At 40.0% G+C, this 26,876-nt stretch overlaps 1 protein-coding gene across 5 annotated transcripts in view; it reads left to right on the top strand.

Annotated features, from left to right (window-relative positions):
* TMEM266 (transmembrane protein 266) overlaps positions 1 to 26,876 on the top strand; it is an 84,893-nt gene that overhangs the window by 13,422 nt on the left and 44,595 nt on the right. For 2 of the 5 annotated variants that reach the window (XM_085070933.1, XM_085070935.1), the window contains exons 2-5: positions 11,418 to 11,620; positions 12,748 to 12,848; positions 13,818 to 13,923; positions 15,988 to 16,176. In XM_085070933.1, the coding sequence (XP_084927059.1) occupies positions 13,910 to 13,923; positions 15,988 to 16,176 (203 nt within the window). In that variant the 5' untranslated portion in view covers positions 11,418 to 11,620; positions 12,748 to 12,848; positions 13,818 to 13,909. Of the gene's footprint in view, positions 1 to 11,396; positions 11,621 to 12,747; positions 12,849 to 13,817; positions 13,924 to 15,987; positions 16,177 to 26,876 lie in introns of those variants that run through there. The other 3 variants (XM_085070936.1, XM_085070934.1, XM_085070937.1) reach the window with 3 other exon arrangements.

Consider the following 26,876-nt stretch of genomic DNA (forward strand, 5'->3'; position numbering starts at 1 on the left):
AATGGGACACTTTCTTGTTAAAAGCAGGAGAAAATAGTTCTGCCCTGCAGCTGTGTGCACTGCTTGCAGCAGTGGGCAGGGTATTGGTGAAATATATTTGAAGTCTGGGGCTGCCTGAACTGATCTAATCTCACTGGTCAAATAGCATTCCCGAAGGGTTCTGCTCTTGGATGAGGGTGCAGTGTGCTTTGGCCTGCCTGTATGCACTGGATTATTTTTTTAGCCTTTGGATGCTCCCTAATGCTACTTCTGAGTCTTCTCTGAAGCTTATTAAACTTGGTTTGGATACCTGTCTGTTTTGTGCTTAGTAGAGGAGCATTTCCAATATTACCAGCTCTTGAAATTACTTGTTAAAAGAATATCTTGTCAAACCCTTGTTCCTCTTTGATTCAAGACAGAAATTTTCCTATCCTGAAGCATTGTGTCTCATGCTGTCTATCCTGCAATTTCTCCTGAAAGATCCTCTGTTCAGCATCACAGTAAGTGTGGTAGGTCCATTAAACAAATCTATATTGATAAGCTATATAATCTACACTTGTTCAAAACTGCATGATCTTATTACTGCAAACAATGCCTCAAATTAGATTAAGTACTTTGGAGAAGGAATTATATCACTTTAAAAACCGCCTTCTGAATCGTCTAATGTGTCTCTAAGTAGCATGTGAACTAAAGTATGGACCAGCATTCTTGTCTGAATGACTGCTTATTTCTAGGACCATAAAAATCATAGGATTCTGATTGTCCTTTCGGTGTCTTTCCCACCTTGGTCTGCAGAGGAGTTTGCAGTGGACTCCTTTGTCAGCTCTCACTGAGAACAGATTCTTGGGACCATCCAAAAGCTTATTTTCTACCCTTCACTCTTCAATTGTTGTGAACTCTACTGTTCATAACCTGTCAATTGTCAACATCATGTTTTAAAAGAGTATGTTGAGAGTGAGAAGACTAGCACAAGAGAATAATTTCTATTAAGGACCAATGTTTTAGAGCTATCAGGATGAGAAATGAAGGCTCACAAGATATTGCCCCTTTACATCCCATATTGGTCTTTGCAGCAGGTTGTCTCATTTCTAGTGCTTGTTTTTACAGTGGCAGGTGCAGTAAATCTCTCACCTGATAGCACTATCATCTTAATTCTGTGCAGATATTCTTGCTTTATTGGAAAATTTGTGTTGATTTTGCATTTTTATATTTCTTACTCAAATAAGATTTTAAAAACAATTGGATTTCATTTTTGGAATATTTTTATATGTATCTAAAAAACCTCAACAACCTACAATTACAATACTGGAGGCTTTTCTTTCTGTTGGAAAGTGCCTTGTTTTTTACCAACAGAGTGCTAGACCGAAAGTCAGAAACTAATCCAGATTTTGGCATCTGTTTCCTGTGTGGTCTTGGGCTTTGTATTTAGTTAGGGAGTATGTACTCATTAGCGTATTTAAATTATTTTGGAAGTGTTAGGGAGTCTTTGGCTGAGATTGATAGATTCTTAGCAGATAATGATTGGCTTGGAGGGGTTAGTGCAATGGTGATACACAAAACATTTCTGAAAATTTTCAGACTGTTTTACCAGCTCTTCATATTTTTAATCCAGAAGCTAATACAGGTGTAGCTTCTTTGCTTTCATCTATCTGTCTTTGAACATGTTTTTTTGAGTTTCCTACCTCCTAAAATTGTTTAATGACTAGACTGGTAAAGTGGTGGGGTTTTTTTTTGGTTGGTTGGTTTTTGTTTGATTGGTTGTGGGTTTTTTGTTGGTTGTTTGTTTTGATTTGGGGTTTTTTTGGTTGGTTGGTTTGGGGGTTTTTTGTGGTTTTTTTTTAATAAAAGATGAGTTGATAAATCTTAACAAAAGTCAGTGTTTGCAGCTGTAACAGACTTGGTTCTGTTACAAGCAGGTGACTGGTACGTGTTACGGGTTGAAGAGCAAAAATGTGTTTTATTTATATCTTGACATTTGTTTACTGTTCTGGGGCTTGCATTGCAGTATGGATCCCTTGCATAACCTTTGCTTGAAAAGCATCCTTTTATCTGCTCAGTGTATTAGACAGAACCTCCTTATTGGATATGGGTCATGGGACTTGAAGTCCTAAATAAGACACTGCTAAAATAGAGCTGAGGAGGGTGGCAGGATGACTGCTACGTTGGGTCACACAGTGGCCAAAGCTTTTCTGCCTGTGTGGTGCCACAGAATACTGAAGTCTGAGAACAAAGATTTTTCTGTGGGGCAGTGTGGTTGGGGTTTCCTGTTTTCTTTATGATGCTTTTTAAAGAAAATAGTTACTAAATGAAGCTTTTTCAAGCAAGTGTTTTATATATTCCCTATGCTGAACTCTGTAGGGTAGCAGAGTTTGTTGCATAAGCTTCCATTGTGCTATATTTCTCCAGCAGACACTGTCGTGTGTCATGTATGCGTTCGCAGAAAATGGTTTTATCTCCTTTAATACATATTTGTTACAATTATTTAATACACTGGCAAAAGCCACTGAGATCTGAATTGAAGTTAGTGCCAGGCATTTTAAATGGGAATAACTTTTCTCCATTATCTCCCTAACTGCCAATGAGCTACTATTGCTGTATATTAAAAGAGCAGCCTAGGAATTAACATACATGTCTTTGACTTGAAAACATGTGTGAGATTTTCATGCTATTTATTTCTTCCCCTTTTGCGATGATTTGGTAAGTGTTGGGTAGAACAACTACTGCAAAATTTACTTGTGGAATTGCTGGAGAAGCTGAGGACAGGTCCTTGTCTCTGCCAGTCTCTGTCCTCTACTTTCTGGCTGTGTTGTCAGTGACTGCAGGAGCTTTGTGGGGCAGAACCTCTGGGAGTCCTGGGGCCACTCCAGGAAGACCAGCTCCCAGGCAGGGATCTATTTTTGCTAGATTCATCCGTTTGCTTTCCCTTATCGTTGTGTCTTATCACTACAGTTCTTTTAAATTTATGACCAAAGCTTCTCTAAGGCAGGGAAGTTCTTTCAGTTTGTTTTGTTTGGTTTTTTTCTTTTTTTTCTTGGTGGTTTTTTTTTTTCCTTTCTCTCTCTCCTCATTCTTCTTCTCCTCCGTGAAGGAAAAACTGGCATCCAGGAAGCTACAGTCTAGTCCTGTGAAGGCAGCTGAAGTGGCATTCAGGCACTGCAGTCCAAACAGCTGAAACAGCATTAGAACATTAACAGCTCTGTTTGAACCATGGTGCATGTTTTATCTGCTTCTAAGATATTATTGTTCTTATTGCTCAGTGCCTCTCTCTTGCTCATGTTCTGCTGGGGCTGAGGTTTTACTGTCTGTCTTTAAGGCCCTGGTTCAAAGTGCATTGCAGAAGCTTGAGAGAATACTGAAGTAAATTTTATATCTGAATCCCAGAGTACCATCCTCATTGCTTTACAACATGGATTTCTTAGTAATGTTAGCAGTTGTACCAAATTAGTGTGCCACAGGAAAAGCTGGTTCTAGGCTCACAGTTTTAAATTACAGCAAGATTAATTTTCTAGTGAAGAGTGAACTTTGTGAGCCTTTAGCAATTGAGAAGTTGGTTTTAAGTTTACCTTGATGCTGATGCTATCAGGAGGAGAGCACAAGCTGAGAGCTCTCCCCTCTAAATCAAAGGGAGTTCATGGGTGGGTGTTTCTGCATCTTCTTTGAAATTTATTCAGTAGCTTGTGATGCTCTGCATTTCCTCATGTGACAAGAGTATCAGTCCTCTCTGTTCTTGCAGAGTTTAAAAGAGATGAGGGCTGGAATGGTGATGTTAGATATTCTTGAAAGGGGAAAAAGATAAATTTGACTTTTTTACTTTGCATGTCTGGTTTATTTTATTACCAGTAGCTGAATGCATTTTAATATGTATTTATATGATTAAGCAAATAGCTTCATTCTGATGGAATTCTGCATGCCTGTGCAGATCAAATGCTTTTTAATATTTTCAGAAAGTACTGCTCTTGCATAATTCATTGATCCTTTTTGCATCCCATACAAAATAACTAATAAATCAATTACCTCTAGTAAAAAAGAGCACTCACTTCCTATCCTGTTTCTAGGTCCAGTGGGAAGAACAGTTGCCCTATCTGTGCAGTTTGCAGTGGCCAGTCTAGGCAGACTCCAAACACACTCTGGCCATGTGTGCATCCCTGAGATATGTTCCAGGCCTCAAGCAGAAGTGAGGGGGCAAGGCACACACTGGGCTGCTGCAGGTGGGAATCCCTGGCCAGTTGACAGGGCTGCACTGGGCAGGCTGTGGCCTCCAGGTGCTTCATGGGACTGGGCCTGCTTCCTCCCAGCTTGGACTGAGTCCCTCACCCATCAGGACTTTGTGGCAGAAACCTGGCCTGTAATTTGCAGTAAGTGCATTCCATCACCTGCTGAGGGAACCAGGGAGACCTGGTGAAATGCACCAGCCATAGATGAAATAATGGCTATCAGTACTCTGCATGCTATAATAAGGCAGTTAAATCTTGCCTTTTAGGCTCCTGGTGATCAGGAAAGAGTTTGCCTGCCAAAAACAGTACAGCTGTTGTGTCCCCATGCCTGTGTGAAATAATTTACCTCTGAAGTACAAGACAGATGTGAATTTAAGAATTTTAGTGTGTTTTTGCAGAGTGAAGTCTACCCTGCATATATCACCAGGATTAAATGCTGCAACTGTTTGTAAATTTGTATTCAAAACAGCTGGGCCATTTGTTTCCAAAAGCTGAATTACAAAGCATAACACTGTCCGAGAGAAGAGCAATAAATTTCACATCAGTGGGCTAATTATTATATACTTGCTTTTGAGATGCACAGTAAAACCATAAATTCATATAAATTTATTGCATTTTGTTTGGAAGGTTGCCCATAATACTTTCCAGGAATGACAAAACATGTATTTCTCAAAAATATATTTGTAATATAATTGGTTCTTAGAATGAAATCTTTAGTTCCAGATGCTGGTTTTGACTTGTCTAATAATTGGATTTAGTACCAGTCTAGTTAGGTGTGTTTTGGTTCTGTACTGGTGATTATGTGAGAGACAGAATTGGTCTAAAGAATTTACTTCTCCATCTCCTTCCTAGATAGAAACATAATAGTTATGGGCCTCACAGAGCTTTAATTGGCAAGATGCATTGAAATCCTCAGGTTCAAGAGATTAAATAAATGCCAGAAATTTCTTCTGAGATTTTCTCTGTACTTTCCCCCATTCTTATTGTAGTGTTGTGAATTGTTTGTATATTGGTTGACATTAGCTCCTCTAGAAAACTAGAGAATACTTTTAAAATTTTTTAAGGCCTTTTCACTTCAGAATCCATTAAGCCCAGGATCTGAAAATTAAAATTAATAGCTTGAGGAAGAGTCTTAAGGTGGAAGGCTAATGGCTGAAAGGCAATTTGAAAGTTACGTTAATCAAAGGGTATGGTCAGAAACACAGGCTTGAATTTATTGGAAAGTTAACCTCCAATTAAGATGGGCAGCAGATATGGTGGATGAAAAGTAAAATGTAGTGAGTGTGGAGCATTTTCGTGACAGGTGGTGACAGACACTACTACTTCCACATGACTAAGGCAGTTTGCCAGTGTCACCCCCCAAACCGATGCATGCATCATACTCAGGGTGTCTCAAGGATTTGTGTTCCTCTGCTGCTGTTGTTAAAAGCCTGAGTGAAATTCCAGCTCTGTCCAAATAAAATTTGCTGTTGGATTCAAATGGACTTCTGTTCTTACCTCAAAAACCATTAGCAGACTGCAAAAATTGCATTCATGTGTGATAAACTCAAATCTAATCAGAGATGACCTGCCAAGTATCTATATAGACCTAAAAACATTCATTCTAGCATGTTCAAAAGTGTATCTTTTTCTTCTTCACTATCCTAAAGAGTGGCCGGACCAATCTTGCTTGGCTTGAAAACAAAAAGATGTGGCTGCAGGTTTCTGGCTGTGACTTTTTACTGCAGCTCCAGGGAGCAGGAAAAAGAGTGCTAAAAAGCAACGTCCAGGGCTTGACTCTGGACAGATGAAAGAAAACCAAACTTCTTTGAAACTAAATTGGTACTTGATTTGCTTCCAATAGTAGTAATTTGGTTTAATACAACTTGACTAGGTTAGGGTCATCTCCAAACATTTAATATTCAGAAATGCAGTTACTGTTACCCAAGCACATATAAATGCAACTTTGGGTTTCAAGCTTAATATTTTAATATGTAATCCAGGGGAGAATTGAGGGGGATTTGGTGGGGTTTTTTGAGGGGGTTTTTCTGGTTTTTGGTCTTTTTTTGTTTGTTTTGGTTTTTTTTTTCTTTTGAGAAAATTTGTGACACAAAAATCATGGGTTGGGGGGGAATGCCTGCATTATGAAATTCGTCCAAACGATCTTCTGACTATATGCTGACTGAGCTCACAGTCATTTAGTTTCCCGGACCAGAAAAAGGCAGATGTTTTCAGTCCAGTGGAGCTGTTGATGCCAGGCTCTTTCCTATCAGCATGTGCAGTGGCACTTTGCAAAAGCAAACTAACCCTGAGCTTCCCAACAGTGAGCCCAGAAGCAGCATCCACAGGGCATCCTGCCGGAGCCATTTATCCAAGGCCATGGTCCCTGTTGGTGTCCTTGTGCTATGCTGGAAAGAAGGATCATCTCCCTGGGAGCTCTGTCTGGCCCAGGTGCTGCTCTGTGTGTGCAGCTCTGACCTCACATTCCAGCCAAGGTCCCACAGCAGCAGCTGCAGCCTGAGCAGAGCAGGAGATGTTCAGGCATGCAGTGAAATGGTGTAATCTGCCAGCCCTATGCCTAATCCTGCTGGGAAACACTAAGTCTGCTTTTGGGCTCTCCTTTACTAAGGAGGCCCAAAGTTTGAAGACCAGAGAAATCTGTAAAGGGACCTTTTAGCTCTGTGATTGCTCTGTTTTGTTTGTAGTCTGGACTCAAGGACCATGTGGTGGGGGTGCTTTCTCTGCCACATGCAGAAACTATAGATAACTGTTGGGATCACCAATTTATTACAGCTAAATGAGAGTGGTTTGTAAAATGGAAAGGGAAATGGCACACTTGGAATAACTCCAGAGAAAGAGATCAAATGAATGATCTTCTGGCTGAATGAATGCCTGTTATTTATTGAGGAGCTAAGAGCAAACTTGCTATTTGGATAGCCTTTGTAGATGAGCAGGTTTTGCACATTTTTGAGACCCATATTGCTCCCATTATTTGCCATAGTATTAAAATTCCTCAAGCAGAAGGCCCTCAGTGCAGAGAATACCTTTTCTTGGCCCCATGGCATCTTGAAAATCAGCAACATTGTGGATTGCTGCAGTGTCTGCCAGACCTATGCCTTTTCTGGAAAATGTTGGGAGTATAGGAGAACCATGAATTCCAGCAGTGCTAATATGCAGAGTGTAGCATGAACTGAGTGAGAGCCCAGAGGAGCTGGGGGGCAGTTCTTGTGTTGAAAGCATATTCATGCTGGAGTATTTACAGGTCACAGAACCTGTCTGGAGACCTGCTACACAACCCCTGCCCTCCTTCCCCAGTTTCTGTGTGAAGCAGAAGGAAGGAGCATGAGCAGAATCTTTTTATAATCTTCCAAAACTCCCCCTGTTTCTTTCAGTCTGGAAGTACCATGTACTGCACACCTGCAAGCTCCCTGGAAGAGAGTGGGCTTGACTGGGTTCTCCTCAGAGTTTGTTTTGGATTAGTCCTCCTCTAAAGGCTTTCTTCCAGCTACTGTTACTTGTTCTGTAGTCGAGATTCGAAGTACTGAAATGTTCAGGATTCAGCCAATGATCATGTTGCGCTTGTGGAAAGATTATTATAATTGTGTGCAATATAATTTTTCTCTTTTTTGGCCCACCTAAACTTCTCTCTAGAAAGCACGAGTTACACTTAGTTACACTTAGGAATAATGAGAGTCTTTAGTTACATGATTACATGCTCTTTTTTCTCTCAAACAGCGTTCTGCTTAATTTCAGCATACAGGATGATTCCACAAGGGGATAGAATTATGACTGCATGAGCAAGTGCAAATCTGCCATTTCCTAATTTGTGAATGCCTTTTCTTTTTTTCCCCCAATCTAAATGCCTTTCCTGTGATGGAGGGTATTTTTCTTTTTCTTTTTGTTTTTCTTTTTTTGATATGGTATATTTAAAAACTTTGCTGTCCATCCCTCCATGAAAAAGATGCAAAATTCAACGTCCCTTCTTATGTGAAATAAAAAGCTCCATCTCTTTTGCCTTTTTTGTGTTAAAAATTAAGGAAGATAATTTGTTGTTTGTTTTCTGTGTGGCATCTTTGCATTCATAATTTTTTTTTACAAATCTAATGCTTCATTAAACTCTTGTCTTAAATAAGGCACTAGGGAGGGTCAGTTTAATCAAAAGAAATTTTTTTAGGTATCATGAACTGTGATTTTTTCCTGTTGGCGAAAAAAGAAAAACCAATTTTTTTTAACCTGAAGCAAAGCAAGGAAATGCTGAGACCAGTTCTGCAGATTTGTTAGGCTTTCCCCTTCAGAAGTATAAGCTGGATTTCTGAAGGAAAAGTTTTGGCATACATGACCAATAAAGCTTTCTAAATGCAGGTGATTGGAGTTAATTAAAATTCTCAGGACTAAAACAACCGTGATCCCAGGAAGCCTGGGAACTTCAGTCCTTAGAGAAATGCAACTTGCAGTAGTAATGATGAGTGATCACGTCAGGTTCATGCTGATCCTCAGGATGATATCCACAGTGTTAATCACCAAAAAAACTTGGCTGGGCTAATTCACAAGAGCTAAACGTACCCTTGCCCTTTCTCTTTGAAAGCATCTGGGGTAATATCTGTTTAGGTGTTTCCCCTACTCTTATTTCTCTTATTTCAGATTATTCCTTTTCTTACTGTTTTTCTGAATAGCTCCCTGACCTCCTTAGGACTCCCCAGCTGGCACACAAGTAGCCAGCATTTGCATTTGCACTTTAGATTATATAAGGCTTTTAATTTATAGACCGAAGTAAGAACATAACTAACTTATGTTTACACAAAGGAAGCAAAATTCTGTTTCCTGATGTGGACTAGATTCAGATTAAAAAGCTCCAGTGTGACACAGAAGAAAGCCCCCCCACAGAAGCCTTCTTCCTTTGCACCCCTTCTCCAGTTGCTTTGGTGTTTTCATGTTGGGTATTTTCTCCAGTTGAATATTGCCAATGGCCAGGGCTCTGCACATCATCCTTAAGTATTTCTGATCTAAAGTGTTTCTGCTCTGTCTGGTTCGTTTCTGTGGCTGTGCACAATGCCTTGCCCTGCACTCTCACTTTTGCTGACACAACTATTTTTGGATCTGTACTATGACCTGTATCAAGGAAGACATCCTGCTTTTTTTTTTGCTTTTTTTTTTAACGGATTGGGTGTGGGCAGGGGAAGGAGCCAGAGCTGGGTGAGAACACCAAAACCCCACATTGCAGCCACAGTGGTGTCTCCTCAGGTGAGGCCTGTGGCATTTCCTTTGAATGCAAGCTCTGAGCCTGTCCAGGTGCCTTAAGCTGCTGTTGGGGCACTGTGTGGAAGAATTTTGAGTTAGAACATGTCAGAATTTGGTTTTGTAGCTACCTTGTAAGGGCACAAACTTGAGTACTTCAGTTAGCATCTGAATTTGGTAGAGGAGCTTACAGCTTCATGATAATACGCCTCAGAACATGAGCAAGTGCAGCAAACAGCTCTGAATCATGTTGTCTTGACTTCAGCTGAGCTGAATAGGGTACAAGTTAGTAGGGACTTTGGTGCAAAAGGCTTAAATTAAATCATCTTCCTACTCCCCACCCCCAATTGGGCCCACTACATTGTGACACATATTTTGTAAGACTGTGCTTAAATCGATGCTAAAAGCCATTTTTGGGCACCAGTGGAGTATGGATTTATTTTTTTTTTAAGTTTGCTCTTGGAGTTTTGTTTTGTTTTAGCTTAGAGTGTGTGTACACCATGTGCTGTGCTTTAGCATGAATTTTCCAAACTCCGTTCTCTGCTTCTTGTTGCTTCAGCTGGACTTTATCTCATATTAACAAGCTCCAGCAAAGGTGTGGTGACTGACAATAGAAGGTTGATCTAAACATTAACAAATTAACTTGGGCAGGATGTGTGCTGGGCAGGGACAACAGCACGAGCCTTTGCACAAGTGCAGCGCGTGATCCCAGTGCCCAGCCTGCACGAGCCAGGAGCTGTAAGCAGGTGCTTGCCATGCCCCTGTGGGGAGAGGGTGAAAAAGTCATGATCAACCCAAGGGCACCTTGCAGAAGCCTTGGGGAGCACTGGCATGTGTAGCAAAGGTGCAGAGAACAGAGGAAAGCTGAAGGGCTTGGGAGGCAAGGACAGCACTTTGATGCGTTTTGAAGGTCTTGCCTCAGAAAGGGCTCATTGAATGGATTACAACTTCCCTCAGCTGCTGCAGAGGAGTGAAGAGCTGAATCAGCTTGGCTGAGATTTGAACTGTGATCCCATGTGTTTTGAGCTGGGCTACCAGTCTGCAAACTTACACTCTTCCCATGAGATTGCACTGTCCTCTTGGTACATACAAGATGTCAGTCATTTAGTCCAGTGAATTTTCTGGTTGTTATACTGCTTGAGAGCTTGCACTAGAAACTAGTAGGACAATTCTTTCTTTTCTGTCATATCTCCTTTCTAAACTGTTTCTGTTAGACTTTGGAAACTGTGCTCCTTCTACAGCCATCTCACCCGGAAAACACGCCATGGAAGAAATGGAATTGCTGAATTTTCACGTAATTGGCATTGCGCATGCTCACGTGGCAGCTCAGCATGTCCTGTGTGCTGCCTGCTCTCAATTCTACCAAAAGGGGAAAAAGCCAAAAACCCTGGACCTGTTAGTTGTTCCATCAGATTAGACTATGAGGCTTTTTTCCCTACTGAACATTGAGTGTGTTAGGTGGGGAAAGGGCTGTATGGAAAAATTTCCACTCAGGTGACAAATGGAATACCCAAAAGTTGCTCTCTACCTATCTGTTGGCAGGGAGAAGAGCAACATCATTCCACTTTACCTACAGTAAAATCCTATAGGAATGTAAGTAACAGATAAGTTTAAAAGAATAAAATCTCCCTGCTGATCCCTGCTGCCTTTAAAAACCATTCAGTTGCACAAGTTTCATGGGAAAGTTGCATAACATAGGCTTATGTTGCTATAAAATGTGGGTTTTTTAAGGGAGTTAGAAACAGACAGATGAGGTGGAGTGGATGGTAAAAAATACGTTTTTGCAGAATACCAGTGTACGTGAAGACCTTTCTGTTGCTTGCATAAAGCCTGGAAAGAAGCATGAATCACCGTGATCGATTTAGGAGATAGACATACACAACCTATTACATCTTTTTCATCCTCTTGTTGCACTTACTAACTCTACTTCTCTCTTCAGTTCATTAGTCCAGCTAATACATTAGTCATTTTTACCAGAGATTACTCACGTTTTGCCCCTTTTTCTTCCAGGAAGGTTGCAGTGAGTCTTTTGGAGAGTTGAGTCTCTGTCTCTCCTTGCAGGTGTCTCAGTGTCGCTCGTCTCACCCCATGAACTCCTTGTGTCATGGTAGCGATCCCTGCAGCTGTGGCGAGCTGGACTCTGCTCCCTGGGGAGCTGTCAGCACTGTGGGAAGAGCTGCTGCCCTCCTGCCAGCAGCTCCTTCAGCCCCAGGGTGAGCAAACTTTACCTGTAGAGCTGCCAGCTCCAGTAGGAGGGAGCTGGCCTGATTATTGCTGCTGCCACTGGTCACATCTGATTCAGAGCACCAGCTGAGTTGTAAAATACAATTCTGTATGGTTGTGAATGTACTTCCAGCTTTGGGGAAAAAGGAATCTCTATTCTGGATGGACAGATATTTAATATTTATGTCCTGTGTTGCTGGCCTGTTTCCTCAGAATCTTAGGATTAATCTAAAAAATAAGATTTCTTAAAATGTAGATGTATATTTTTTGTCACTGTTTCGTTTTCTTAGCCCCCTTTGGGAGGGAGGTAGTGGTTACCAGCGCTGTGCTGTCTCCCAAATAAATGGTGAGGTTTTTACTAGGTTAAGAAGCTTCCATATGTACATTTGCCAGCCTGTCTTCTAAGGCCAGTTTCCATCAGTCTTATTCCCATTTCTTAAAGCAGCTGTATCCCCATGTACCTTTTATTCTCCAGGCCTTCAAATGCAGGATTAGAGCAGGATTCTCCACTTCCTCAGTCTCACAAGACAGGTGCACAGTACCTCATGCCTTGACCATTTTCTCATGCTGAGTGCTTAGAACAATTGGTTTGGGTAAAATTTTTCATTCAAAATGGTTTGGGGGTTTTTCGTGTTGTAAAAATGTCAACTCAAAATGAGATATTAGGGAGCTAACATTGCAAAACAAGCCTGAGTCTTATATTTTATTTTTGTTGTACTGGTAGGTGTAACAATTGCTATCAGAAAATTCTTTGTGATATAAATATTCATAATTTTAGGCAAATGTTTTAGTATTTTGCCCCCTTAGGGATATAGTAAATAAAATAATTTAAGAAGTACAAAGGCCAGGGAATAGACTCCCACTGATACTTGAATGGATATCAAATCAAGTTTCTGCTGTATTAGCAAAGCTTCATCTGTAAAATGTTTGCTTCTTACTCTGTCTTTAGAAATATTACAAGGTTGTAAATGAAGGGAGGGTGTGTGTATTTCTAAAGTATGTGTAGTCTTTTGTTTTAAAGTTGTCCTCTTCATATGAATAATTAAATTGCGTTTGGCTGACTTATCTACCTGAGGAGGGTGATCACAGTGTAGAACTTTTCTTCTTGCATACCCAGGCACATTGTATGGAAAATGTGAAAATGCATTGGCTACATTTAACGTTTTTGTAAAATTACAAAACATGAAATAAAGCCTTGGAAATGGCTCTACAAAAGATGTAAGTTCAATTTTATTTCTTTGTATCAAGTGATTGTTAAGGATCTTATTGTAGTTACATTTGTATGTCTCCACTGTAAATTACTAACAATTCAGCCTGTGATTCTAGTATAAAGTTTAGTATAAGAGCTTTTTTCATGATCATTGGTGTTACTGAAAGTAATTCTAATTTGCCAATGTTTATTTCTGTTTGACCAAAGTAAGAGTCTGTTTTTAATGTTGCTTTTAAAAATTGTTTATTGTATACTCTTCACAGTAGCTTCACGAAGTCTCTCATGATTTTTAAGAGTTTTTGTTTGTTGTGTGGTATTCCTCATTTTTCCTGCTACCAAAACCTGTGTATCAGTAGGTTTCATTCTCACAGGCTTGTCCTCTTCTCTGGTGGCCATGCATTGCTCCAGGTACAGCACAAGTGGAGATTTTGCCTTTTCCAAATGTGTTACTGGGTTTTGTTGATCAAAATGCTATCCTGATAACAGCCCATCTAGAATGTTTTACAACATGAATTAATTTTTGGAAGAGATTTCCTAAGGTAGCAAAGGGAGTTAGGAACAGTGCAAACTGGAAAATGGAGAACAAACCCCCGAACTTCATTGGCAAAGTTAATACTCATCTCTATAATGTATAAAATTGGCTTCCAGTAGAATTCGCAGTCCTGAAGCCATGAGCTTTCTTTGAAAATCCTCTATACCCTCTGATCTTAGTTATTTATCTTCCTCAACAATCTAGTGGTTTAAAACAAGACCTATGTTCTTATGGAGTTATGTATATGTTTGTGTAAAAGTAAATGTGCTGTAACTTTACAGCATTCCTTCCATATGGAGGAATTAACCTGGAATAAAAACACATTGGAAACAATCATGGGGGGGAATTAAACTATTAGACACACTTCAACATAACAACAGAAGTCAGTGTAGCCCTTTGGATTCCTTTCAGCTGTGTTTTAGATAACTTTGTTTTGCTTCTGCAGAGACCTAATCTTGCAAAGCTAGAACTTTCATGCAGAGCAGCTGGAAGTAGTTAAATATTGGAACCACTGCTGATTTGGTTGCATCCTCCAACATGACCAATCCTCAGTAAGTACCATGTGATACAACTTACTTTAAATGAAAGGGAACAGGCTGCTGCCTGGAGAATGATGTGACTTCAAGGTTTTATATTTGTCTAAAGAGTGTGAATTAGCAAAAAATACATTAATGATGCTGTAATCATGTCTGATGTGTTACTAACAGCAGTGGCTGAAAACTAGAATGTTGTATTATTTTCAGATCTGTTTATCTTTTTTTTCTGCCACCAAAGCTGTCTGCCAACACTAGCCTGTTTGTTTTTCTTTTCAATGAAATCAGACTGTATCTGTCATTTAGTCTGTCTAAGAATAGAGAAACTCAATACTGTTGGGAAAGGGAAGGTTGCACTGACCAATTTCCTCTTTTCCTTTATAATACTGGAAATTGGCTCATTGTATGCTCTTTCATGCAAAACTGAATCAGCTTGCGCTTATAAAGGTAAATGTCCACAGGATGGCACTGAAGGTGAAAATCAAAGAAAATACTTGCTAAAATTAGCTTTTACCTCTGGTTTTCTGATTTCAGATTGTTTACAGAGGAATACAGTTCTGTTGGAAATTAAAGAATCTCATTACTTTCCATTATTAGTTACACATGAATAAAATAAAAGCCTTTAGGTTGTTCAAATAGTACTTCCTTTTACCTCCACTTTCTGCCACAGTATGACACAGCTGCAGCCTTTCCCTGCCAAATACTCTACATATAAGAGCATTTTACTTTCTTGGGTAATTCTGGCAGCAGTTGTTTCCTTTTAATTTAAGAGCAATGTCTTCCATCTGAAAGAATTAGGCTAATGGTGAGACTCTGACCAATGGAAACTTTCAACATAGAATTTTAGTTCCTTCACCCACATCCTTAAATAGTATACAAGACACACCAGTTAAGTCATCTTCTAAAGCATTCTCTTATTTTCTGGGGGGGGGTGGGGGGGAAGGAACTGCTAATTGGGTTGCTTAAATTGCTGGAAGATTTTAATAAGCTTCTTTAAAATAAAAACACCAATGTAATTTTTGCAGTCAAATAACACAACGTGCTAAGAACTTTTAAACTACATCCCTATGGAAAAAGAGTATCTTCACACCTGTCAAAAACCTCTGATAGTAGCCTGAGATTTCTTCCAAAGTTACCAGGCTCCCCTGGAAGGCAGCTGGAGAAGTTTGTGTTTTCACCTACTTGGAATCAAACAGGGAAGGCAGCTTTGCTAGGTGCTGCAAAGATCAGCCTTTGCCATGCAAGATGTGTCCTACAGCCAAGTCATCCTGTGCATGCACTGAGTAATGGTGACTGACAAAGCTCCTGCAGAAGTAGTGTCTTGTTAGAAATGTGGGAGACACATGTCGTCAGACTGTTTTTACCTGCGGGGAGTTTCCAGTAGTGTTAGTGGGCTGCTATAAGAATACATGATCAGATTTAGAAGCTGTACATAAGGTTAGTTAAGATAATCTTTATGGAGGAGGCCATAATTCTTCTGAATCATTGTTCCCTTTCAGAACTATGTTGAAATAACTTGTAACAGAATGATCCTTTCTAGTTAAATGTAACAAAGCTGCCATCCATCAAAACTATTTGGATCAGTGTTCAAATCTACAGTGGAAGACGGGTCAAACTGCATCTGTTGATTAACAATTGATTAGGATATAATAATTATTAAGCCTAGCTGCTCATTGCTCACCGATCTAACTTATAAAGCAGTGAGTCTTTCGTTGGCATAGTTACATGCCTTCTTTCTGTTTTGCATAAATATTTTCTTTTTGGGTTCATGCATTTTTTCTGTATTTGTTTGTTTATAACACAGCCATTTATATTTAGTGCTTTTGAAGCAGATTCAGCAGAGTGAAATGCTGTTCTGCTTTGTGAGGTTTCTGTTGATCACAGTGAGATCTACGAAAGTTTGGAGACATTTGATGTGTCTCCTCAGTGATGACACCTCTGTCAATGACCTTGCAAAGGCTTTTTAAGTTGCTGGCTCTTTCAGATTCTGTGAAGTACTTGTCTCTAACTTACTTTTACTTGCTTGCTCATTTATATGTTTCTATTTCTGTATGTGCATACATGTGTTTATTACATTTTCAGGCCTACAATTGAAGGTGGTGTTTCAGAAGTTGAGATCATTTCCCAACAAGTGGAAGAAGAGACCAAAAGCATTGCTCCTGTGCAGCTTGTTAATTTTGCTTATCGAGATCTACCTTTAGCTGCACTTGATCTGTCTGTGGCTGGGTCCCAGCTTTTGTCAAACCTGGATGAGGAATACCAAAGAGAAGGGTAAGTACAAAGGGCAGAATTTTGTTGTATAGTTTTAGGTTACAGGAATTGCATGGCCTGTAAAATAGGAATCCTTAAACTGGAGAAGTGCAGCCAGTTGTCCTCAAACTCTTTGTAAAATCGTTGTCACAGAACGGAAGTGGCCTTTTCTAATTTCACTAATCTGGGCTGGTTTAGGGCTCTTTATCATTTTAAGTGGTTCATAGCTACTGTTTGACCACTGTCTGGAAGCCTTATTTTTAGGAAAAACTAGATGAAATATCTAGCCTGTCAGACAACCAGAATGGTGTGGTGAAAGCTCTTTGAGAAAGATGCTTCAGGAAGACAGAGAGTTGACTGCAGTGATTCTTGTGCATAGTCATTCATGTCCTGACTGAGAGATAATAGCATGGTACTGCAGATTCCAGGAGAGGTAGTGTACTTGTCACCAGTAATGTGAATTCTGTACTTTGCTTACGTGAGAATGTTGTCTTTGATAACGTACCTGGTATATCCATAGTGCTCCTGTTTTCATAGAACAGCGGTTTCAGTTTCACTGGAATGAAAGATCTTAATCAGTTCATAGCATTTGCCCAAAGATAGCCCAGTGTCAGATTATGTAGCATTGTTGTCCTACAGGGCATTAGAAGTCATCCTTATGCCTGGTTCAGGCTTGAAGTCGCTGTAGGTGGACTGCTGTACTAAATTCTTTATGAAAGATTTGGGTCAACTGGAGAGAATCCAGAGGAAGGCAGTGAGAACGATTAGAGACTCCAAAAACCTGCTGTGGAGTACTGATTGAAATAACTGTGTTATTTCATGAGGAAGAGACTTTGAGGGGAGCTTCTAAGAGACTTCAGTGAGGAAGGGAACAGCCTGTTATTGATCTCCATGATGTTTAGGACAAGAAGTAAAAAGCTTGAATTGCAGCATAGGATAGTGAGGGCAGCAAAGTGCTGGGGTAGACTGCTGGTGTGTGTGGGAAGGAGGGGAATAGAGGTATAATTGCTGGATGTCTTCAAGAAGATGCATTTCTCAGGAATGGCAACACTATAGTTTAACATCCCTCGGGGCAGAGATGAGGTGAGCACTGGTGCCTTCCCTCCCTGATTCTGTGACTGCTGTTCCCCTGTGTGTTGCACTGGACACATACCTTCTCCACTGTCAATAAGGTCCATGTGAAAGCACTTCCAAGTAAGCTATATAGAATGCTCACTGCTGAAGACTTTAAAAGGCTTTATATAAGCCTCCTTTTATCAACAGCTCAATGCATTTTAACCTGTGCTCTGTAATCAGCAGAGACCTGCTTGATCTCAGCTCAGCAGGTATTCTGCGTGGTAGTCAGGAAGCAAGATGTGGGGAAGGCTCTTGCAATTCTTTCTGAATTGGACTTTATGAGACATCTCCAAAAAGTTGTTACTCCAAAGAAGGGGAAATACATTTCGAGTAGGTTATGTAAGTACAGTACAACTGTAACATAAAATACCCTGCATAGAAAAGAGGCACTTGAAAATTAATTTGAGTATGCAGGTGTAACCCTCAGGCTATTTTGGTGCTGAGTCAATACCAGTTTAATTCAAATATGCATTTTTATAGATTTTTATGATCTGCAACTCAATTCTTCACTGTGCCAAAGGGCACAGATCTCTCTCACTGTAACCATTTGAGCAGCTTTGCAGTCCTAAGCATAGAAATAGGCTTGTCATTCTTTTCCTCAGCAGAGATCTCTTCCTTCACACAGACTTCTTTTGTGGCTTTGTCAGTCTGAATGGAAGAAAGCAGGTGCCATCCAGAACTCCCAGCTGTAGAGTGTGTTCTCTGAAGAAAGTTCAGAGCTTAAGTTTGGACATCCCAATGCATTTTGGCTGAGTATGTTCAGCTGCTTTGTGGGAATGGTGGCTTCTTCCTTTCAGAAGCATTCATGACAACTGATGCCCTGAGAAATTTAGGAAGATCTGAGTTTCAGAAGCCCAGCAGCAGAAGTAAAATATTATCCCTGTGCCACCTTCTGGCTTGGTTGGGAATACATCTGGTTTTATGAATGTGGTGTAATTTCTTTCCCATGGCCTTGTTAGTTGTGACTGGCTTCAATCCAAGTGAAAAGGAGGTAGGGTGGGTCAGATCAATTTGATACTGGAACTGGCAGCCACATCTCCCTTATGTGCAAAGAGAGTGGTGTGGGGATGGCAGCACAGGAGGTGGCAGAAAATGTCAAAATCCCTGTAGTTTCTGCCAGCATCCATCTTCTTAACTGAGGCTCTGTTACCCCAATTCTGCTGTACAGAGTGCCTGTGGAGATAGCAGAAGATACTGCTAATGCCAGACAGTTCTAGAAGATTCCCCTCCCTGGAAGTCTGCCTTTTGTTGCAGACTCCATGTGTCACCTTCTGTATCTGTTTCCCGGAGAATTCAGGGAAGGTGCCAGCCTGCATGGACCTGCATGTATTCTGTGTGGCTCTGTTCTGGATCTGCAGCTGATCTAGGCAAGTTGTAGTCACCCTAATTGCAAGGCTCCAGCACATCTCTGTGATTGGACAAGAGTGGGTGGTTGTGACAAACTGCATCTGTCCACAACCTTGCTGGACAACATACTTGTCCACAGTCACTAGTTCCTGGTTACTGTGGACATTCACCAGTAAATCTCAATTTCCTTGCATGGACCAGCAAGACACAACAGACTAGAGATGAATGAGAGAGCAAGGAAGGAGTCTTCTGATTTAATGGTTTAGCTGTTTGCACCCCAAAGTGCACTCAAGATTTTCCTCTACCTTTCCTTCTTTAAGGCTACAAGGTGTTAAGGGTCCAAGCACAAATTTGACCTGATTACTAACCAGCGGAACTTTTTGTTTTCATCTGAGGGAATATTTTGTTTTCATCTGAGGGAATATTTCTCTTAATAAACCCAATATTAATAGGCAGTCAGAAATAGATGGGTCACAACCCTCTTTATGTGCCTGGAAGCTCTCAGATGGCATCAGACTAGCTACCCCTCCCACAAGAAATGAAAAAAGGAAAGGAAAAAGAAAGAAAATTATGGTCTGTCTTTAACTTGTTAGACAGGGCATATGTAAACTGACATTCCTATGCTTTAATACTGGAATAAAAGTCTTGCTCTGTGCAGTTTGATGGGTCTTTGCTTTTTCATATCAAATTCTTAGGGTACTCAGTTCCTGGCTGTCAGTGTTGTTGAAGGAATTTTATGGACAGTTTGAGCTGGTTTTGTCAGAAATTCAGATGACAATGCTGATCCCTATGGTAAGCAACAAAGAAAGGACTGCAGATTAGAGGCACATTAAGCCTGTCCCTGATGTACACCTGTAAGTAGTGAAAGGGTAATCAGGCAAGAAAAACCTTTCTGCTCTGAAACCCTCAAACAAAACATAAAATGTGTTGTCCTCTAGTGTGGGTTGAGCAAGAGTTCTTCTCCCTCTGTAGACTTTTCACACAGGGAAAATAAAGAGATTTCCCTGATGGAAGTTGGTTCAGGGCAGAATCTGCATTGGGCAGAATCTGCATTGCAAATACTCTCATTACAAGTCACGAGGGTGAGCCAGCATTGCCATTGCCCTTGCACTGATGAGGAGTAGGGGTTGTGTGCCTTCCCCATGTGGGATAGGAGGAATTCCTGTATCTGGTGTGCTTCCTAGCTGCAGTTAGGCTGATGTGCCTGGTATTAACAGAGCTATGGGTCTTACTCTTCAGAAGAAGGAAGTTTTCTGGTAAATGCCAACAATTTGTGACTAAAACATTTTGAGTTTTATCTGACTGTAGTGGTCTCTTCTTAAAAAGGTAATCTCTTCCTTACTTTAGGAAGAAGCTACTATTTCTTGTTACTATAGGAAGAAATAGTAGCTTGGTTCTCAGAACCAATAGGGTGAGATGTTCATTACTTACTGGTCCCATTGATCTGCCCTGCAGTTCCCTGGTTGGGGTCATCCTTGGGTGCTGCTGCTGTGCATGGTACTCCATTCTTAGACACTGCAGTAATGGTTGAGACATAGGCTAGAGACATGAGAATTGAACTCCTCCGAAAAATGTGCCTTGGATGCCAAGAGAACACCTGGTTTAGAGCTCTAACATGTCTGTAACAAACTGGGTGATGCTCATGTTAAAAAAGCACAACCTTGCAGCAGCTGAGTTGCCAGATTGCTTTGTGTCTGAATTTACTGGAGAGGCTGTGACTGCATTGAACTCAGTTTGCATGAAAAGAGTCTGCAAACATTTCTTTCAGGAGACTAACCACCCAGAAAGGTGAGAAGATTTTTAAATGTTAACATTGCTTTAAATGCGACTCCTAATTTCTTTTTTTCCAATCAAGTATTCTGTTTTTCAAAAAATAGTTTCTCTCTTCTGGGTTGGGGTGTTTTTGTTTGGTTTTTTTTTTTTGCATCAATGTCCAGTAAAAGTGATGGAGAATAGCAGAAAAATTGACAACATGCAAAAAGTAGTACATGGATAGGGAAAAGCTCTCCTTCCTATATTTTCTGTAAGTTCCAGTTAGGAAGTATCAATCACAATAAATTACTTAAAAAAATTACAGATAGTTGCACTACAGACTGTATTTTATTGTGTGAATATGCTGATAGACAATGAGCCTCTCTCGGGGATTGAGAAACAAGGGGGGAGAGACACATACCAACTTTCAAATTATTTGTTGTATGTGTTTTATATTGCAGCTCTTGAGTTTTAATGTTAAATATATTTGAAACATGAAGGTGTTTTCAAATACTGTGTTTTACATCAAAAGGTGTAAAAAGTTTGTGAGTTCACACAGTTAATGTGACTCATTTGACATTAGCTGTAAATAGTCATACTATTTTAATTTAATAATTTATGATCATCTGTTCATAGCCTTAGATTTGTTTGGTCGCAGTTAGAAAGTGCATTAAACAGTGGGAATATCTGAGAAAAGAAAAGCATAAGGAGAGAGAGAGAAAGGAAGGGAAACCAAAACTGAACTGAGATTTACGGAGATAGAGAAATTAACACAGAGAAGAGTTGTGAGCTCTCATTTTTAACTGGTTGCAGGACTTTTTTGGTGGATGTATTCACCCATCCTGGAAAAAAAAGATGTCTGTTCCTTCAGTCAGTCTTCTATAATTGTACCAAGTAGATGCCATTATTTTGGTTTTCATATTCGTCTTTCAGATACTACTTTGATCTTTCTGAGATATTTTACTTGTGCTTTCTACAAAGCTTAAAGGTGCTTTAACTTAAAGAATTTGACTAGATCAAGTTCTCACATTTCTCTTGTCTTCTGTTTTTCGTGTCTTTATCTGGCAGCATAATTAAAAATGTAGTGAGCAAGCTCCTTGTATTTACAAAAGTGGCTTGGAATTTAGTTTTAGCTGCCAGTCATAGTCTGAATCCATGAAGATGGTGCAAAAGCCTAACATGAGGGTACAGTGAGTGAGACTGTAGTGCTGATCTGTTCTTTGTGCAGTACTATATCACTGCTACTCTCCGTGCTGTGGTCCAAAACAGACCTGCACTGCAGCAGAAAATGAGCATTCAGCTCTTCAGAACCTGTGAGGTGCCCAGCTCTTCACTAGAGAAAATGGGACATTTTGGGCTATGTTATTGGGGTGTTCAGCGATTTAGAAATTTCTGTTTCTGTACACAGCCTTTTAAGTGTTTATTTTTGTAAATTTTGTTTTCCAGAATAGCTCATTACTGTGTTTATCCTAATACCTAAGTCCTTTGAGCATGTCCCTCCCATGTCTTTTATCAATTGATAGAGAAAGCAGTACTGTGAGTAAGGCAAAGAATTAATTTTCTAGCTCACCGGTTTTAAGACTTTTTTGGTTTGGAGATCTTTCTGTATTTTTCCAACAGAACTTGCTTTTCCCAGGTAGTTTCTGGGGGTAGAAATGTGGCAGTTGTAGCCCACAGATCACTGTTAGCAAACCTCTTTATTGGGGACTGGAAATGACATGTGCCTAATTTGTCTCACTTGTACCCAGAAGGGATTGTCTAAGCTGGGGAAGATATGGCTTTGTGCAAATATTGAAATATGGATAAGCAATAGGACAAAGGGAAAATGTGGAAAAGAGGAATATTTGTCTGGAAGGCAAGTCTAAAAAAATCAGCTAAATGCTGAGCAGCTGTCTGAAAGCGAATCAGATCTTAGGATTGCTTAGGAAAAGGAGCAGAGAACAAAAGAGAGGCCGTTGTTGTGCCTCTCTATATATCCAAGCTTTGCCCACATCTTGAACACAAGTGCAGTTCTGGTCCCTGTCAAAAATGATATGGTAGATATAAAAGAACTGGAAAAGAATCAAAGGAAAACAGTGATCAAAGATGTGATACAACTTCCATTGGAGATTATGATGTAAACTAGGACTCTTCAGTCTGGAAAAGAGAAGGCTGACTGAGATTTGATTGATATTACAAAGTCTGTGACACAGAGAGGTTAAAATAAGGCTTGACATCCACACTCCCCCCTCCCAGTACAGTCTCTGAGGTACATGAATAGATTAAGGCCCAGTTCCAAAGAAATAAGAAGAGTTTGCTCTTGGCACAGAGGGCAGTAGATGCCTGAAGCTGCTTTCTGAAGGATGTGTGGCTGTATCTTATCCCCCCAAGGGAAGATTGGACAAGTTTGTGGAAGAGAAATTCATTGAGGATAAGTTACTAAGTACAATCTGAGAAAACACATCTGTCTCGGGAAGTGACCAAATGGAAAATAGTTGGATGATGTGAGAATTTGAAGGGAAAGTATTTATATGTTTCCTCTGCTCTTAGTCATCTTGAGACATCTGTTCATGGCCACTGTTGGAGACAGGATGCCAAGCCTTTGTTCAGTATGTTCTACTATGGCTGTTATGTTTGTTAAAGGGTGTTTTTGAGGCTGGTGATAATATTTCACTAAAGATCTTAGCGTAGAAAGAAAAAACCTAATAAGCAATTTTCTAATGAGAGGAGTAAAAGGCCAGGTAATCACAGGATGTGTGTGAGCAAATGGTGTGATATACACCTATAAAGAAGGCACAAATGATCCTAGAAAGCTTCAAGTACTTCTAATAGAACTGGGAAGCATTCATGTAATTAATTAAGCCTATTCCAGAATATTATCTACCGCTCCAGTTGTCTGTATTCACATGCAGAATAGGCTGCTAGGATCATTACAGAAACTGAGTGTCTGTTCTACAAAAAGCATGGGCTTTAATTAAATTACACGAGTGGCTGCCATTACTGCGTATAATGCATCATGGACAAAATGCCAACCAGGGAAAAGAACTAATCAAGCTAAAGAATAATATTGGCACAGGAGTGAGTGTGTATAAATTGGCCATGGGTGAGTTTGGGGAGAAAGCTGGGGGGATCTTTGTTGCCATTTGAGCAGCAGAATTTTGCAGTAGTTTTCCAAGAAGTGCCGTAGGGTTTGAAATGGTACAAGTTTTAGGGGCAAAAAAGATGAGCATGTTCTCAATGGTTGAACTTGTGTAGTTAAACCAAGCTTGTAGAAGCCTAGAAAAGGGGTGCAGAGCTCTGTCTGTTCCTTGGAGTTAGTTGCTCAAGGCCTCCAGCTGCTCCCTGGAGCCTGCTGTGAAGCTCTGCTGTCTGTGTTGTCTCAGCCAGATTGTGTATTGTTATTTAGCCTGTGTTCCTGTCACTTCCTGACCATGGCCTTTCTACTCCTTCAGATAGCAATTTGGATCTCATCCATCCGTCTGTTTTCTGATCATAACCATCTTGTGAGGTGCAAACACTTGCTGTTTAGCCAAAAGGAAGGAAAAAAAAAGACAGGGTAAGGTATAAGGCAGATTTTGGGGTATTTGTTTACAGGACCAGAAAATAGAAACAGTGACAGCTGTTAACAGCTTGAAAAAAATGTTTGTAGTGGTTCCTTACCAGATAAATATGTTCAACCTTTCCCAGTTTTGCCTTATGTTCTTTTTTTCCAAGCTGTTTATTAGTAAGACTAACAGGATGATGACAGATTGGTTTTGCAGAAAGCCATGTGTGAAAGTATCTTTAAAAAGAATTACCCCTGGTAAAATTCCACTAAATATATTTTAATGTCTCAGAACAAAACTTCACAGCCCAATGATGCCATCAGCTAATGAATTCCCATGCTAGTACATTCATTTGCTTCATCAAGGCATTGCAAGAAAGATAAATATTATTTCTGTTGTAGAGGCAAAGTAGGTGAGATACCTGATGAACCTGTTTGAAGTCACACAGGAAGGTTTTCTTAAGTCAAACATGTCTGAGAGTTCAAGCAAACACAGTCAGGACACCAATGGAATGTGTAGTTGTTTTCTGAACAAAATAGGGGACTTTTTTCCTATTTTGTGGGGTTTTGGTGATTCGGTTTTTTGTTTGGTTTGGGGGTTTTTGTCTGAAGTGAGGGAAAAAGGTCTTTTTATTGTCTGTGGTTAGTATGACGTCTCTTCATAAATTTATGAGCTGTGTAAGTTATGTTTTGGCTTGTAAGGTTTTTTGAAAATTCTGTATAGCTGATTTTCTAATCTGAGCTTAAAATTCTAAGTGTAGCTTTGCAGTGTCATGGGTGAAATGGCCAGAATTTGGAAGGTAAGTTTAAACCCACCCTAATTCTGGTAGGGACTTTGTTTTTCTCCAGATTTCTCATCTGTTGAATGAATGAGCCCTTGCACAACAGAAGGGGGAGAGACTACTCTGCTAAAACAGGTTACAGGGCTAAAGAGATGAGATTTGTGTATTAGGAGTTGGTGTGGTTGGTCTGTCAACCTGCAGACAGTGGTATGCAGGTGTTGGTCACTGGCCATGCACAAGCCAAGTGTTTAACAACTCACCTTGGTGTAGTAGAACTGAAAGTGGTTCTTCAGTGCTTAAATTGCAAATAATTTTGTGTCTTTGAAATCAGTTTATATATTTTATGAGTGTGATACAGGTGGAAATGTGCAGGTGAGCTGCACTTAACGTCTTAAGCTGATTGCTTTTTCAATTGTAAATTGAAATTGATAGTTTCATTTAGAAGCTTTTTACTGTCGGTGTTCCTAGTAGTGAATAATAATACTGAACAGACAATAATTCCATGTTATTTAGGATTCAATAGGTAATTAATAGCTTGAGTAACAATTTTCATGGCTATTTGTATTGTGTACCAAGTATTATAGTTGGTTTATGCTTACTAGGGTGTTTGGTATATTTGAAAGTCTTGACTATGTAGAGCTTTTAAAGGCAGGTACTTGGGCCCTCTACTGATGATTGTGTGAACAGGAAAAGCTGCCCTGCAATATTGAAATACTGGCATGAAAGGTCTTTTGGAAAAGGGAAGATAAATGTAAGCAGAGAATAGAAGTAAAGCCTTTCTATTTAAACAGAGCCATTCCCCCTCATTGTTTATAGAAATATCTAAAAAACCCCGGTCCTAAGCCCAAAATTATAGTTGCATTACGAGTAAGTTATCCTGTTTTGAGATCATGTAAAATAGAATCCATTAAAAGATCAAGTTGGCAAAAAGACCATATCCCAATGCCCTTTTTTGTCTTCTGTTTTAAAATAACCTGTTAAAAATTGAGTGCATTCTGTATTCAGGCTAGAGCCGTAACAAAGTTTAACTTAAGGGCACGTTCCTGACAGTAACACTTGTCAAATCTTCTCTGAAGCTTTGAGAGTCAATTGAGGAGGTCTTTTGCAGTCAGGCAATCAGGCAATCTGCCTACAAGTGTTGATATGCTTAATTCTGAGGAGCTGCTTGAAAGTGTCAAGTCTCTGAGCACTGCTTGGCATCACTTTCTCCCTCATTTGTGAGTATGTCAGAGAACATTTTGTGATGTTTTTCCAAGTGTTTGATTATAATATAAGTTATTGAGTCTAGAGCTGTTTATTAGGAATTGATCAGTGTCATCATATCTTCTTGTACAGCACTAATTTCTGTGTATTGATATTGTAGTCAGACACTGGGGTTACTGCACCACACTTGCAGCTTTTTAAAGCCTAGTTAATAAATCATGTCAGCTTTTCATTACCTAATGTGTATTTACAGTGCTTTGAAAATCTGAAGTGTCAGGCAGCCATCCCATCCGAACTTTCTGAGGTGAGCCAGTACAGGAATATTGCAGAACACTGATGAGAAATGATGTGATACTGCATCAAAGTGACACTGAAGGGGGAGGAGTTAGGAGATAAAAAGTATCAGGATGGGCTTTATGCTTCTGAAGTCTATGCTACTGTTATTCCTGTTACCAATACTTTTAAAGAGAAAAAAATATTTTTAGGAACCCACTTGTAAATGTGTATCTGCATTAGCACAACTTAGTGCAACATTTACTCCCTCATCAACTGCCCTCCAGAGTTCCAGTCCTCATAGCCTCCTCACAGCTTTCTGCATCCTGCCTAAACCTTATTTTTCCCCTGAAAAAAGGTGACCTCATCCAAACCAGGTTTGGGAGCAGTCCCTGGTGCATGCTGTCCCCCAAACTCTGGCAAGGTAATTCTTGGCCTGATCCACAAGCAGATTGATGAGAGTTGGACAAATAGCCAGGCAAGAGAGCCTTGGCCAGAGGCTTGACACCTTGCCAGGCTGCATACCTTTGCTACTATAGAGTGTAGCTGTGGAGTCACTGAGCTTATTCTTTGGTGTTTTCCAGATCCCTGTTGTTCTTTTCCATGATGTCATGGACTGATTCTTGCAAACCAAATTTGGCAGCCCTTGTCAGATCTGTCTAATAGAGCAGGGATAAAGGTGCATGACCAGAAAATTCAGTAGCAGAGAAATGCTTTAAAAAAAG

Source organism: Lichenostomus cassidix, chromosome 10 (assembly GCF_008360975.1).
Source record: "Lichenostomus cassidix isolate B80296 chromosome 10, HeHo_3.0, whole genome shotgun sequence".
Classification (NCBI taxonomy): Eukaryota; Metazoa; Chordata; class Aves; order Passeriformes; family Meliphagidae; genus Lichenostomus; species Lichenostomus cassidix.